The 13,202-nt window shown below is 38.0% G+C and overlaps 1 protein-coding gene and 1 non-coding gene across 2 annotated transcripts; both read left to right on the forward strand.

The window, feature by feature from the left end:
- The first annotated feature begins 427 nt into the window (after positions 1-427).
- Positions 428-12,878, forward strand: LOC110272269 (uncharacterized). The gene is made up of 3 exons (XM_088487215.1): positions 428-2,024; positions 2,094-2,448; positions 12,758-12,878. The coding sequence occupies exons 2-3, from the start codon at positions 2,180-2,182 to the stop codon at positions 12,876-12,878; spliced, it is 390 nt and encodes a 129-aa protein (XP_088343341.1). The 5' UTR covers positions 428-2,024; positions 2,094-2,179.
- LOC148565695 (small nucleolar RNA R71) lies at positions 8,960-9,067 on the forward strand. Its single transcript, XR_015885505.1, has one exon. It is a non-coding gene; the product is annotated as a small nucleolar RNA R71 (small nucleolar RNA).
- Positions 12,879-13,202: the final 324 nt, after the last annotated feature.

The following is a 13,202-nucleotide window of genomic DNA, read 5'->3' on the forward strand; positions in this document are numbered from 1 at the left end:
AAAACTATTTTGCTAAATCTTTGGAAATACTTTTTACTTTTACTTTATATAATTAATTACCTTCTTTAAATTTTCGAACTTAAAACAAATCTCAATCCACAAACTAATAGCACAAGAAACATATCAACACACAAACAAGTCAAACAGAATAATTACAGAGAAATAATACAAGCAAACACAACCAAATGCAAATATGCAAACAACATAATGCATGTCTATCCCTAACGCAGGTGATGAGCTCATTTGTCGATTTCGACCCGCACCTGATGCAATCCGACTCGCAAGTCAGATAAGGCATTCCAGCGGCATAACCTCTGCAAGTTTTCACTTCTTGCAGGCGCTGATTCTACAGCTGAAGTATACCGAACATGACCTCTGCAAGTACTTGCAAGCGCTGATTTTCCAGCTGAAGCATGTGTCCCTTTCTCCTGGAATCCATTCCATTTACACATGTGTCCCTGCACAATTATTCACATACAAAGCCCATGGCTTAACATTTTCACATCGGCACCATAACTATTTACTTTCCGTCACCCTCTCGTGACCTTTTATTCATTTCATAATCACACGTGCCGTGTTCTCTTTTCTCTTTCTTTCTTTTCCTTAATAAATCGAACTCATATCATAACTTAAAACAAAAACTCTTCTCAAAAGATTGATTTGAAAACATTATACTTTTATAACAAATCGAATTGAAAACAAGACTCTTTCAGTAATAAATCGAAATCCAATAATACTCTTAAATCAGATTTGCTTTTAAATAATGCTTTAAATAAGGCCTTGGAGTTTAAAAAAATTTATGCAGCATCTCCTCTAAAATTCGGACTATGCCACCCTTTCAGGGTCCCTACTAAACAATCTCTCAACCATTTTGAATATCAAATCCTTTTCAATAATTAAACCATTTTCAAATATCAAATAAATTTCAATAATCAAATCGTTTCCTTTGAAACAAAGCCACATTCTTTTTCAATAAAATCCAGCCTCTTTCTAAATCTTTTGCTCTTGAATCAAACCAATATTTTCTCAAACTCTTTTCAACGATTTCAAATCCAAGTCACTTCATAATATAAATGTATAACTCAAATTTTAAATACAAAATCCTTTTCTCAGTATGGGTAAGTGTGTAAACTAGGTCTTTTCCAACATAGAATTATTTCTCAAAATAAGCTTATAAATCGGATTTTCAAAATAAGATCACTTTTTCAAATGTTTTTATAAAAACTCGGACAAAACCTCCTCTTAAAATTCGTCTTCACCACCCTTACGGGCTCCCTCACTTATATAATTTCTCAAATCAACAACCCAACCAAGACATTGACATAACCAGAGTTTCCAGCATCAATCCCAGCCTCAATTCAAACTTAATTCATAAAATTCAATTCATATCTCCAATTCAACAAGCAATACCAAATCTATCAGCATTCACAACCACAACTCAACAAATATTCATTATAACTAGCTAGTAAAATCAGAATTTTTCAGCATTCCTAAACAATCAAGAAATCAACACATATTCACCAAATTCAGTCACAAATACAATTCAAACTCATCATTTGGTCATTCCAAACAATCATAAATTATTTGCAAATACCCACTAGACTTCCATGGCATTCATAAATTAAAACAGTTAATTTCAAAATAAAATCCCCTACCTCAACTCATCGAAACTCGAAAGCTATACAGTGCGTCAAATACCCCCTTTATTTCTCGACCCGTAACAGCGGCAATCATCAAACACCACATGCAAGAACCGAAGCTTAAACCTATCCCGATAACGCTGCAGAATACTCAGCCACAAATAACAAAAATTGATATATCAAGGGTTCCGGAACAAAATACTTACTATAACAAAAGGAACCAACAACAGAGCGGCGGCAGAAAGCTTCAGCGGTGACTGAGCAATGACGAATGGCGGCGCACAACCCTGAATAGCGATGGCGACGGCAGCAAGGAACACGGCGGTGCAAGTTTCCTCCTTTCTTCTCTGATCTGACAGCGTCGAACTCCACGGCAGTGACAGGGCTTCGGCGACAATAGCTTGGCGGCGAGACCTCCCTCCCACGACGGTGGTCCAGCTCCAACAACAACAGTGCATGCGGAACAGTGTTCCTCTCCAGTCCCCTCTATCGCGTTCCTTTCTTCCTCGAGCCTTCTCTCTTACTGGCGCTCAAGGACGATGGCGAGGGTGACTTCAACGGTGGCGGTTGCAGCTCGCGGCGACAGATCTGGAGACAACGAGAGTCACAGTGGCGCTAATGAAAGCACGAACGGTGGCTCGACAATGGCGAGGAACGACGACGGAGTGAGGATGCTGCTTCCACTTCTTCCTTACGAACTCGTCTCTCCTTCTCCTCTGTTCGCAGTTCACGATGGCGACACAGGTGATGGGTTCGGCGGCAATGCTTTGGTAGCTAGGCGTGGTGGCAACATCTCCCTCTGGCTCTGGTGCGCAGAAATCGTGATGGTTCATTCCTTGGTAACGGCGCTAAAAACTCAATACGCACGTTCATAATCTTAGTTCTTTGTCACAACTTCGTACAACTAACCAGCAACTGCACTAGGTCGTCCAAGTAATAAACCTTACGTGAGTAAGGGTCTATCCCACGGAGATTGTTGGCTTGAAGCAAGCTATGGTCATCTTGTAAATCTCAGTCAGGCGGATTCAATTGATTATGGAGATTTAGTAATTAAAAGATAAATAAAATATAAAATAAAGATAGTGATACTTATGTAATTCATTGGTGAGAATTTCAGATAAGCGTATAGAGATGCATTCGTTCCTCCTGAACCTCTGCTTTCCTATTGTCTTCATCCAATCATTCATACTCCTTTCTATGGCAAGCTGTATGTTAGGCATCACCGTTGTCAATGGCTACATCCTGTCCTCTCAGTGAAAATGGTCTAATGCGCTGTCACTGCATGGCTAATCATCTATCAGTTCTCGATCATACTGGAATAGGATCCATTGATCCTTTTGTGTCTGTCACTACGCCCAGCACTCACGAGTTTGAAGCTCGTCGCAGCCATCCCTTCCCAGATCCTACTCGAATACCACAGACAAGGTTTAGACTTTCCGGATCTCAAGAAAGGCCGTCCATAGATTCTAACTTATACCACGAGGACTTTGATTAAGGAATCCCAGAGATACTCATTCAATCTACGGTAGAACGGAAGTGGTTGTCAGGCACGCGTTCATAGGTTGGGAATGATGATGACTGTCATGATCATCACATTCATATTGAGGTGCGAATGAATATCTTAGAATCGGAATAAGCTTGAATTGAATAGAGAAACGATAGTACTTTGTATTAATTCATGAGGAATAGCAGAGCTCCACACCTTAATCTATGGTGTGTAGAAACTCTACCGTTGAAAATACATAAGTGATGAAGGTCCAGGCATGGCCGAGAGGCCAGCCCCCTTAACATGATCAAAGGATCAAAAGATCATCCAAAGATGTAAATACAATAGTAAAATGTCCTATTTATGCTAAACTAGTTACTAGGGTTTGCAGAAATGAGTAAATGATGCAGAAATCCACTTCCGGGGCCCACTAGGTGTGTTCTTGGGCTGAGCATTGAGCTTTACACGTGTAAAGGCTTCTCTTGGAGTTGAACGCCAGTTTGTAACCTGTTTATGGCGTTTAACTCCACTTTGCAACCTATTTCTGGCGTTTAACTCCAGAATGCAGCATGGAACTGGCGTTGAACGCCAGTTTGCGTCATCTAAACTCGGGCAAAGTATGGACTATTATATATTGCTGAAAAGCCCTGGATGTCTACTTTCCAACGCAATTGAAAGCGCTCCATTTGGAGCTCTGTAGCTCCAGAAAATCTACTTTGAGTGCAGAGAGGTCAGAATCCAACAGCATCTGCAGTCCTTCTTCAACCTCTGAATCTGATTTTTGCTCAAGTCCCTCAATTTCAGCCAGAAATTACTTGAAATCATAGAAAAACAAACAAAATCATAGTAAAGTTCAGAAATGTGATTTTTATTTAAAAACTAATAAAAATATACTAAAAACTAACTAAATTATACTGAAAACTATGTAAAAACAATGCCAAAAAGCGTATAAATTATCCGCTCATCACAACACCAAGCTTAAATTGTTGCTTGTCCCCAAGTAACTGAAAATCAAATAGGATAAAAAGAAGAGAATATACTATAAATTCCAAAATATCAATGAAACTTAGCTCCAATCAGATGAGCGGGACTTGTAGCTTTTTGCCTCTTGAATAGTTTTGGCATCTCACTTTATCCATTGAAGTTCAGAATGATTGGCATCTATAGGAACTCAGAGTTCAGATAGTGTTATTGATTCTCCTAGTTCAGTATGTTGATTCTTGAACATAGCTACTTTATGATTCTTGGCCATGGCCTTAAGCATTTTGTTTTCCAATATTACCACCGGATACATAAATGCCACAGACACATAACTGGGTGAACCTTTTCAGATTGTGACTCAGCTTTGCTAAAGTCCCTAATTAGAGGTGTCCAGGGTTCTTAAGCACACTCCTTTTTTGCTTTGGACCTTGACTTTAACCGCTCAGTCTCAAGTTTTCACTTGACACCTTCACGCGCACAAGCACATGGTTAGGGACAGCTTGGTTTAGCCGCTTAGGCCAGGATTTTATTCCTTTAGGTCCTCCTATCCACTGATGCTCAAAGCCTTGGATTCTTTTTATTTACCCTTGCCTTTTGGTTTTAAGGGCTATTGGCTTTTTGCTCTTGCCTTTTGGTTTAAAGAGCTTTTGGCTTTTTCTGCTTGCTTTTTCTTTTTCTATTTTTTTTTTCGCCATTTTTTTCTTTTCTCTCTTTTTTTTGCAAGCTTTTTGTATTCACTGCTTTTTCTTGCTTCAAGAATCATTTTTATGATTTTTCAGATTATCAAATAACATTTTTCCTGTTCATCATTCTTTCAAGGGCCAACATATTTAACATTCATAAACATCAACTTCAAAAGACATATGCACTGTTCAAACATTCATTCAGAAAACAAAAAGTATTGTCACCACATCAAAATAATTAAACTAGTTTTAAGGATGAATTCGAAACCATGTACTTCTTGTTCTTTTGTAATTAAAACATTTTTCATTTAAGAGAGGTGATGGATTCATAGGACATTTATAACTTTAAGACATAGACACTTAAACACTAATGATCATATAGTAAAGACACAAACATAATTAAACATGAAGCATGGAAACCGAAAACAAAAAATAAATAGACAAGGAGATTAAGGAATGAGTCCACCTTAGTGAGGGTGGCGTCTTCCTCTTCTTGAAGAACCAATGGTGCTTTTGAGCTCCTCTATGTCTCTTCCTTGTCTTTGTTGCTCCTCCCTCATGGCTCTTTGATCTTCTCTAATCTCATAGAGGATGATGGAGTGCTCTTGGTGCTCCACCCTTAGTTGTCCCATATTGGAACTTAATTCTCCTAGGGAGGTGTTGATTTGCTCCCAATAATTTTGTGGAGGAAAGTGCATCCCTTGAGGCATCTCAGGGATTTCATGGTGGGGAATTTCCTCATGCTCATGTTGAAGTCCATGATCTCTTATTTGCTCCATCTTTTTCTTAGTGATGGGCTTGTCCTCTTCAATAAGGATGTCTCCCTCTATGTCAATTCCAGCCGAATTGCAGAGGTGGCATATGAGGTGAGGAAAGGCTAACCTTGCCCAAGTGGAGGACTTGTCAGCCACCTTGTAAAGTTCTTGAGGTATAATCTCATGAACTTCCACCTTCTCTCCAATCATGATACTATGGATCATGATGGCTCGGTCTATAGTAACTTCAGACCGGTTACTAGTAGGAATGATTGAGCGTTGAATGAACTCTAACCATCCCCTAGCCACTAGTTTGAGGTCATGCCTTCTTAGTTGAACCGGCTTGCCTCTTGAGTCAATTTTCCATTGAGCTCCTTCCTCACATATGTCTATGAGGACTTGGTCCAACCTTTGATCAAAGTTGACCCTTCTTGTGTAGGGGCGTGCGTTCTCTTCCATCATTGGCAAGTTGAACGCCAACCTTACATTTTCCGGACTGAAATCTAAGTATTTTCCCCAAACCATGGTAAGCCAATGCTTTGGATTCGGGTTCACACTTTGATCATGGTTCCTAGTGATCCATGCGTTTGTATAGAACTCTTGAACCATCAAGATCCCAACTTATTGAATGGGGTTGGTGAGAACTTCCCAACCTCTTCTTTGGATCTCAAGTCGGATCTCCGGATACTCATTCTTTTTGAGCTTGAAAGGAACCTCAGGGATCACTTTCTTCTTGGCCACAACTTCATAGAAGTGGTCTTGATGGACCTTTAAGATGAATCTCTCCATCTCCCATGACTCAGAGGTGGAAGCAATTGCCTTCCCTTTCCTCTTTCTAGAGGTTTCTCTGGCCTTAGGTGCCATAAATGTTATGGAAAAACAAAAAGCTATGCTTTTACCACATCAAACTTAAAATGTTTGCTCGTCTCCGAGCAAAAGAAGAAAGAAAGTAGTAGAAGAAGAAGAAAATGGAGGAGATGGGGGAAGAAGATGTATTCGGCCAAGGAGAAGAAGAGAGGGTTGTGTTGTGTGAAAATGAAGAAGGAGTGAGGATTTTATATAGGAGTGATGGGGGTGTAGGGTTCGGCCATTAGGGTTGGGTTTGGGAGGGAAATTAGTTTGAATTTTGAAGGTAGGTGGGGTTTATGGGGAAGAGAGGATGGATGTGAGTGGTGAAGAGGTGATGGGAAAGAGTGATTGAGGTGATTGGTGAAGGGTATTTGGGGAAGAGAGTTATGAAAAGGTGTGAAGAGGAGAGAAGAAATGTGGGGATTCTGTGGGGTCCTGTGGAGTCCACAGATCAAGTGGGGTCAAGGACTTAACATCCCTGCCCCAATTAGGTGTGTAAAACGCCCTTGCTGTGCAATCCTGGCGTTTAACGCCAGACTGCTGCCTGTTTCTGACGTTAAACGCCCAAATGTAGCTTGTTTCTGGCGTTTAACGCCAGGCAGATGCTTATTTCTGGCGTTAAACGCCAGCTTGGTGCCTCTTTCTGGCGTTTAAACGCCAGACTGCTCTCCTCCAGGGTGTGCTATTTTCAATGCTGTTTTTCATTCTATTTTTTATTCTTCAGTAGTTTTTGTGACTTCACATGATCATCAACCTAATAAAACACGGAATAACAAAAAGAAAATAAAATAGATATGATTAAATAACATTGGGTTGCCTCCCAACAAGCGCTTCTTTAATGTCAATAGCTTGACAGTAAGCTCTCATGGAGCCTCACAGATAATCAGAGCAAGGTTGGAACCTCCCAACACCAAACTTAGAGTTTGAATGTGGGGGTTCAACACCAAACTTAGTGTTTGGTTGTGGCCTCCCAACACCAAACTTAGAGTTTGACTGTGGGGGCTTTGGTAGACTCTGCAGTGAGAGAAGATTTTTAGGCTTCCTCTCCATAGTTACAGAAGGAGATCCTTGAGTTTCAAACACAAGGTTGTCCTCATTCAGTTGGAGGACCAACTCTCCTCTGTCCACATCAATCACAGCTCTTGCTGTGGCTAGGAAGGGTCTTCCAAGGATGATGGATTCATCCTCTTCCTTCCCAGTGTCTAGGATTATGAAATCAGCAGGGATATAAAGGCCTTCAACCTTTACTAACACGTCCTCTACTTGTCCATAAGCCTGTTTTCTTGAGTTGTATGCCATCTCTAATGAGATTCTGACAGCTTGCACCTCAAAGATTCCAAGTTTCTCCATTACAGAGAGTGGCATTAAGTTTATTCCTGACCCCAGGTCACACAGAGCCTTCTCAAAGGTCACGGTGCCTATGGTACAGGGTATTAAGAATTTGCCTGGATTCTGTTTCTTTTGAGGTAATTTCTGCCTATCCAATGCATTTAGTTCATTGGTGAGCAAGGGAGGTTCATCTTTCCAAGTCTCATTACCAAATAATTTGGCATTCAGCTTCATGATTGCACCAAGGTATTTAGCAACTTGCTCTTCAGTAATGTCTTCATCCTCTTCAGAGGAAGAATACTCATCAGAGCTCATGAAAGGCAGAAGGAGGTTCAATGAAATCTCTATGGTCTCTAGATGAGCCTCAGATTCCTTTGGTTCCTCAAAGGGATACTCCTTATTGGTCATTGAACGTCCCAGGAGGTCTTCCTCACTAGGATTCACGTTCTCCTCCTCCTCTTTGGGTTCGGCCACATCATGTAAGGCTATGGCCTTGCACTCTCTTTTTGGATTTTCTTCTGTATTGCTTGGGAGAGTACTTGGAGGGATTTCAGTGACTCTTTTACTCAGCTGGCCCACTTGTGCCTCTAAATTCCTAATGGAGGACCTTGTTTCATTCATGAAACTCACAGTGGCCTTAGATAGATCAGAGACTATATTTGCTAAGCTAGATGGGTTCTACTGAGAATTCTCTGTCTGTTGCTGAGTGGATGATGGAAAAGGTTTGCTATTGCTAAACCTGTTTCTTCCACCATTATTAAAGCCTTGTTGAGGCTTTTGTTGATCCTTCCATGAGAAATTTGGATGATTTCTCCATGAGGGATTATAGGTGTTTCCATAGGGTTCATCCATGTAATTCACCTCTGCTATTGCAGGGTTCTCATGATCATAAGCTTCTTCTTCAGAAGATGCCTCTTTAGTACTGTTGGATGATTCCTTTAATCCATTCAGACTCTGAAAGATCATATTGACTTGCTGAGTCAATATTTTATTCTGAGCCAATATGGCATTCAGAGTATCAATTTCAAGAACTCCTTTCCTTTGAGGCGTCCCATTATTCACAGGATTCCTTTCAGAAGTGTACATGAACTGGTTATTTGCAACCATGTCAATAAGTTCTTGAGCTTCTGCAGGCGTTTTCTTTAGGTGAATGGATCCACCTGCAGAATGGTCCAATGACATCTTTGATAATTCAAACAGACCATCATAGAATATATCCAAGATGGTCCATTCTGAAAGCATGTCAGAAGGACACTTTTTGGTCAGTTCCTTATATCTCTCCCAAGCTTCATAGAGGGATTCACCTTCCTTTTGTCTGAAGGTTTGAACATCCACTCTAAGCTTACTAAGCTTTTGAGGAGGAAAGAACTTGGCTAAGAAAGCCGTGACCAGCTTATCCCAAGAGTTCAGGCTGTCTTTGGGTTGAGAGTCCAACCATATTCTAGCTCTGTCTCTTACAGCAAATGGGAAAAGCATAAGCCTGTAGACCTCGGGATCAACCCCATTAGTCTTAACAGTATCACAGATCTGCAAGAATTTAGTTAAGAACTGAAAGGGATCTTCGGATGGAAGTCCATAAAACTTGCAATTCTGTTGCATCAGAGAAACTAGTTGAGGTTTCAGCTCAAAATTGTTTGCTCCAATGGCAGGGATTGAGATGCTTCTTCCATGTAAATTGGAATTATGTGCAGTAAAGTCACCAAGCATCTTCTTGCATTGTTGTTATTTTCGGCCATGTCTCCTTCTTTTTTCGAAAATTTCTGTCAGATTTTCTCTAGAGAGTTGTGCTTTAGCTTCCCTTAGCTTCCTCTTTAGAGTTCTTTTAGGTTCAGGATCAGCTTCAACAAGAATGTTCTTGTCCTTGTTCCTGCTCATATGAAAAAGAAGAGAACAGAAAATATGGAATCCTCTATGTCACAGTATAGAGATTCCTTTATGTGAGTAGAAGAAGATATGAATAGAAGAAGGAGAATCCAAACACAAGGGTGAGGAGTAGGTTCGAATTCTTAGATGAAGAGGGGTGTTAGTAAATAAATAAATAAATAGAAGTAGGTGAGGGAAAAGAATTTTCGAAAATTCGAAAATTAAGAAAGGAAAAATTAAATCAAATTAAATTAAATTTAAAACAATTTGTTAATTTAAAAAGAAAATTTTAGAAAAAGGGGAAGGTAATTTTCGAAAATTAGAAAGAGAGAGTTAGTTAGGTAGTTTTGAAAAAGATATGAATCAAACAAAAAGATAAGATTAATTGAAAAGGATTTGAAACTTAATTTTTGAAAAGATAAGAAGTTAGAAAAGATTTTGAAATTAATTTTGAAAAAGATGTGATTGAAATTTGTTTTGAAAAAGATTTGAAAAAGAAATTTAAAAAGATTTGATTTTGAAATTAAAGTTGATTACTTGACTAACAAGAAACTAAAAAGATATGAGTCTAGAGTTTAAAGATTGAACCTTTCTTACTAGGCAAGTAACAAACTTAAAAATTTTGAATCAATCACATTAATTGTTAGCATTAATTTCAAAAATATGAAATAAAAATAAGAAAAAGATTTTAAAAATCAATCATAAAGCTTTCGAAAAAATGAAAGAAAAATGAAAAAGATTTGATTTTTGAAAAAGATTTGAAAAAGATAGAATTTTTAAATTGAAAATTTGATTTGACTCATAAGAAATAACTAGATTTAAAAAATTTTTGAAAAAGTCAACTCAAATTTTCGAATTTGATGAGAAGAAAAAGGAAAAGATATTTTTTTATTTTTGAATTTTTAATGATGAAAGAGAAAAACATCAAAAAGACTCAAAACATGAAAATTATGAATCAAAACAAGAAAAATATGCAAGAACACTTTGAATGAAAAGATGAACACCAAGAACACTTTGAAGATCATGATGAACATCAAGTATGTATTTTGAAAAATTTTCAATAAAAGAAAACATGCAAGACACCAAACTTAGAAATTTTTAATTTTTAGACACTAAGAAATTGAAAATGCATATGAAAAATAAGAAAAGACACAAAACGAAAAAATGCAAAGATCAAACAAAGTAATTCATCAAGAACAACTTGAAGATCATGAAGAACATATGCATGAGTTTTCGAAATTTTTTTGAAAAATTACAAAGGGTGCAATTGACACCAAACTTAAAATTTGACACAAAACTCAAACAAGAAACACAATATTTTTTATTTTTATGATTTTATCAATTTTTCTTTTTTGGATTTTTCGAAAATTATTTTGGGAAAAAAGAAAAAGAAGAAATTTTTTTGTATTTTTTTTCAAAAATAAGAAATAAAAAGCTTAAAATAAAAATAAAATTACCTAATCTGAGCAACAAGATGAACCGTCAGTTGTCCAAAGTCGAACAATCCCCGGCAACGGCGCCAAAAACTTGGTGCGCAGAAATCGTGACGGTTCATTCCTTGGTAACGGCGCTAAAAACTCAATACGCACGTTCATAATCTTAGTTCTTTGTCACAACTTCGCACAACTAACCAGCAAGTGGACTGGGTCGTCCAAGTAATAAACCTTACGTGAGTAAGGGTCGATCCCACGGAGATTGTCGGCTTGAAGCAAGCTATGGTCATCTTGTAAATCTCAGTCAGGCGGATTCAATTGATTATGGAGATTTAGTAATTAAAAGATAAATAAAATATAAAATAAAGATAGTGATACTTATGTAATTCATTGGTGAGAATTTCAGATAAGCGTATAGAGATGCGTTCGTTCCTCCTGAACCTCTACTTTCCTATTGTCTTCATCCAATCATTCATACTCCTTTCTATGGCAAGCTGTATGTTAGGCATCACCGTTGTCAATGGCTACATCCTGTCCTCTCAGTGAAAATGGTCCAATGCGCTGTCACTACATGGCTAATCATCTGTCGGTTCTCGATCATACTGGAATAGGATCCATTGATACTTTTGCGTCTGTCACTACGCCCAGCACTCGCGAGTTTGAAGCTTGTCTCAGCCATCCCTTCCCAGATCCTACTCAGAATACCACAGACAAGGTTTAGACTTTTCGGATCTCAAGAATGGCCGTCCATGGATTCTAACTTATACCACGAGGACTCTGACTAAGGAATCCCAGAGATACTCATTCAATCTATGGTAGAACGGAAGTGGTTGTCAGGCACGCGTTCATAGGTTGGGAATGATGATGACTGTCACGATCATCACATTCATATTGAGGTGCGAATGTTAGAATCGGAATAAGCTTGAATTGAATAGAGAAACGATAGTACTTTGTATTAATTCATGAGGAACAACAGAGCTCCACACCTTAATCTATGGTGTGTAGAAACTCTACCATTGAAAATACATAAGTGATGAAGGTCTAGGCATGGCCGAGAGGCCAGCCCCCTTAACATGATCAAAGGATCAAAAGATCATCCAAAGATGTAAATACAATAGTAAAAAGTCCTATTTATGCTAAACTAGTTACTAGGGTTTACAGAAATGAGTAAATGATGCAGAAATCCACTTCTAGGGCCCACTTGGTGTGTGCTTGGGATGAGCATTGAGCTTTACACGTGTAGAGGCTTCTCTTGGAGTTGAACGCCAGTTTGTAACCTGTTTCTGGCATTTAACTCCACTTTGCAACCTGTTTCTGGCGTTTAACTCCAGAATGCAGCATAGAACTGGCGTTGAATGCCAGTTTGCATCGTCTAAACTCGGGTAAAGTATAGACTATTATATATTGCTGAAAAGTCCTGGATGTCTACTTTCCAACGCAATTAAGAGCGCACCATTTAGAGTTCTGTAACTCCAAAAAATCCACTTTGAGTGCAGGGAGGTCAGAATCCAACAGCATCTGCAGTCCTTCTTCAACCTCTGAATTTGATTTTTGCTCAAGTCCCTCAATTTCAGCCAGAAATTACTTAAAATCACAGAAAAACACACAAACTCATAGTAAAGTCCAGAAATGTAATTTTTATTTAAAAACTAATAAAAATATACTAAAAACTAACTAAATTATACTGAAAACTATGTAAAAACAATGCCAAAAAGCGTATAAATTATCCGCTCATCAGGCTCTCTCTCTCTCTCCGCGATCGCAACCTTCTTTCTCTCGTTTCCCTTAATCCATTTCTGTGTTTGTGTGTCGTGTGTGTGTGTTTGGGGAGGATGAGAGAGGTGAGGCGGTTAGGTTAGGGTGATTTAGGGCAAAATTAGGGTTTTGTGTATGAAATTGGGGATTTTGGATAATTTAGTAATTTTAATTAAATTAAAAAATAATATAGTAATTGAAAACTAATTTTGAATCTAATAATAATATCTATAAAAATATTATTTAATCATAAATTTACAAATTATTTTTAACTCAATACTCTAATTCAATATTTGAAAATAATCAAACTAATTTTCTTTAAATTATAAAATAGAGCTAAAAATCTAATTATTTAAATTAAAGCATATAACATTATTATTATCATTCAATTACTAAAACTTTAAATCATATATAAGAAATTGCTTAAT

This window comes from Arachis ipaensis, chromosome B5, assembly GCF_059453495.1.
Source record: "Arachis ipaensis isolate K30076 ecotype BB chromosome B5, ASM5945349v1, whole genome shotgun sequence".
NCBI classification, from domain to species: Eukaryota; Viridiplantae; Streptophyta; class Magnoliopsida; order Fabales; family Fabaceae; genus Arachis; species Arachis ipaensis.

Coding starts and splice junctions, on each gene's coding strand:
- LOC110272269 (XM_088487215.1), top strand. CDS start 2,180: ATGGCGAGGGTGACTTCAACGGTGGCGGTTGCAGCTCGCGGCGACAGA. Junction 2,449..12,757: donor AACATCTCCCTCTGGCTCTG/GTGCGCAGAAAT, acceptor TCCGCTCATCAG/GCTCTCTCTCTCTCTCCGCG.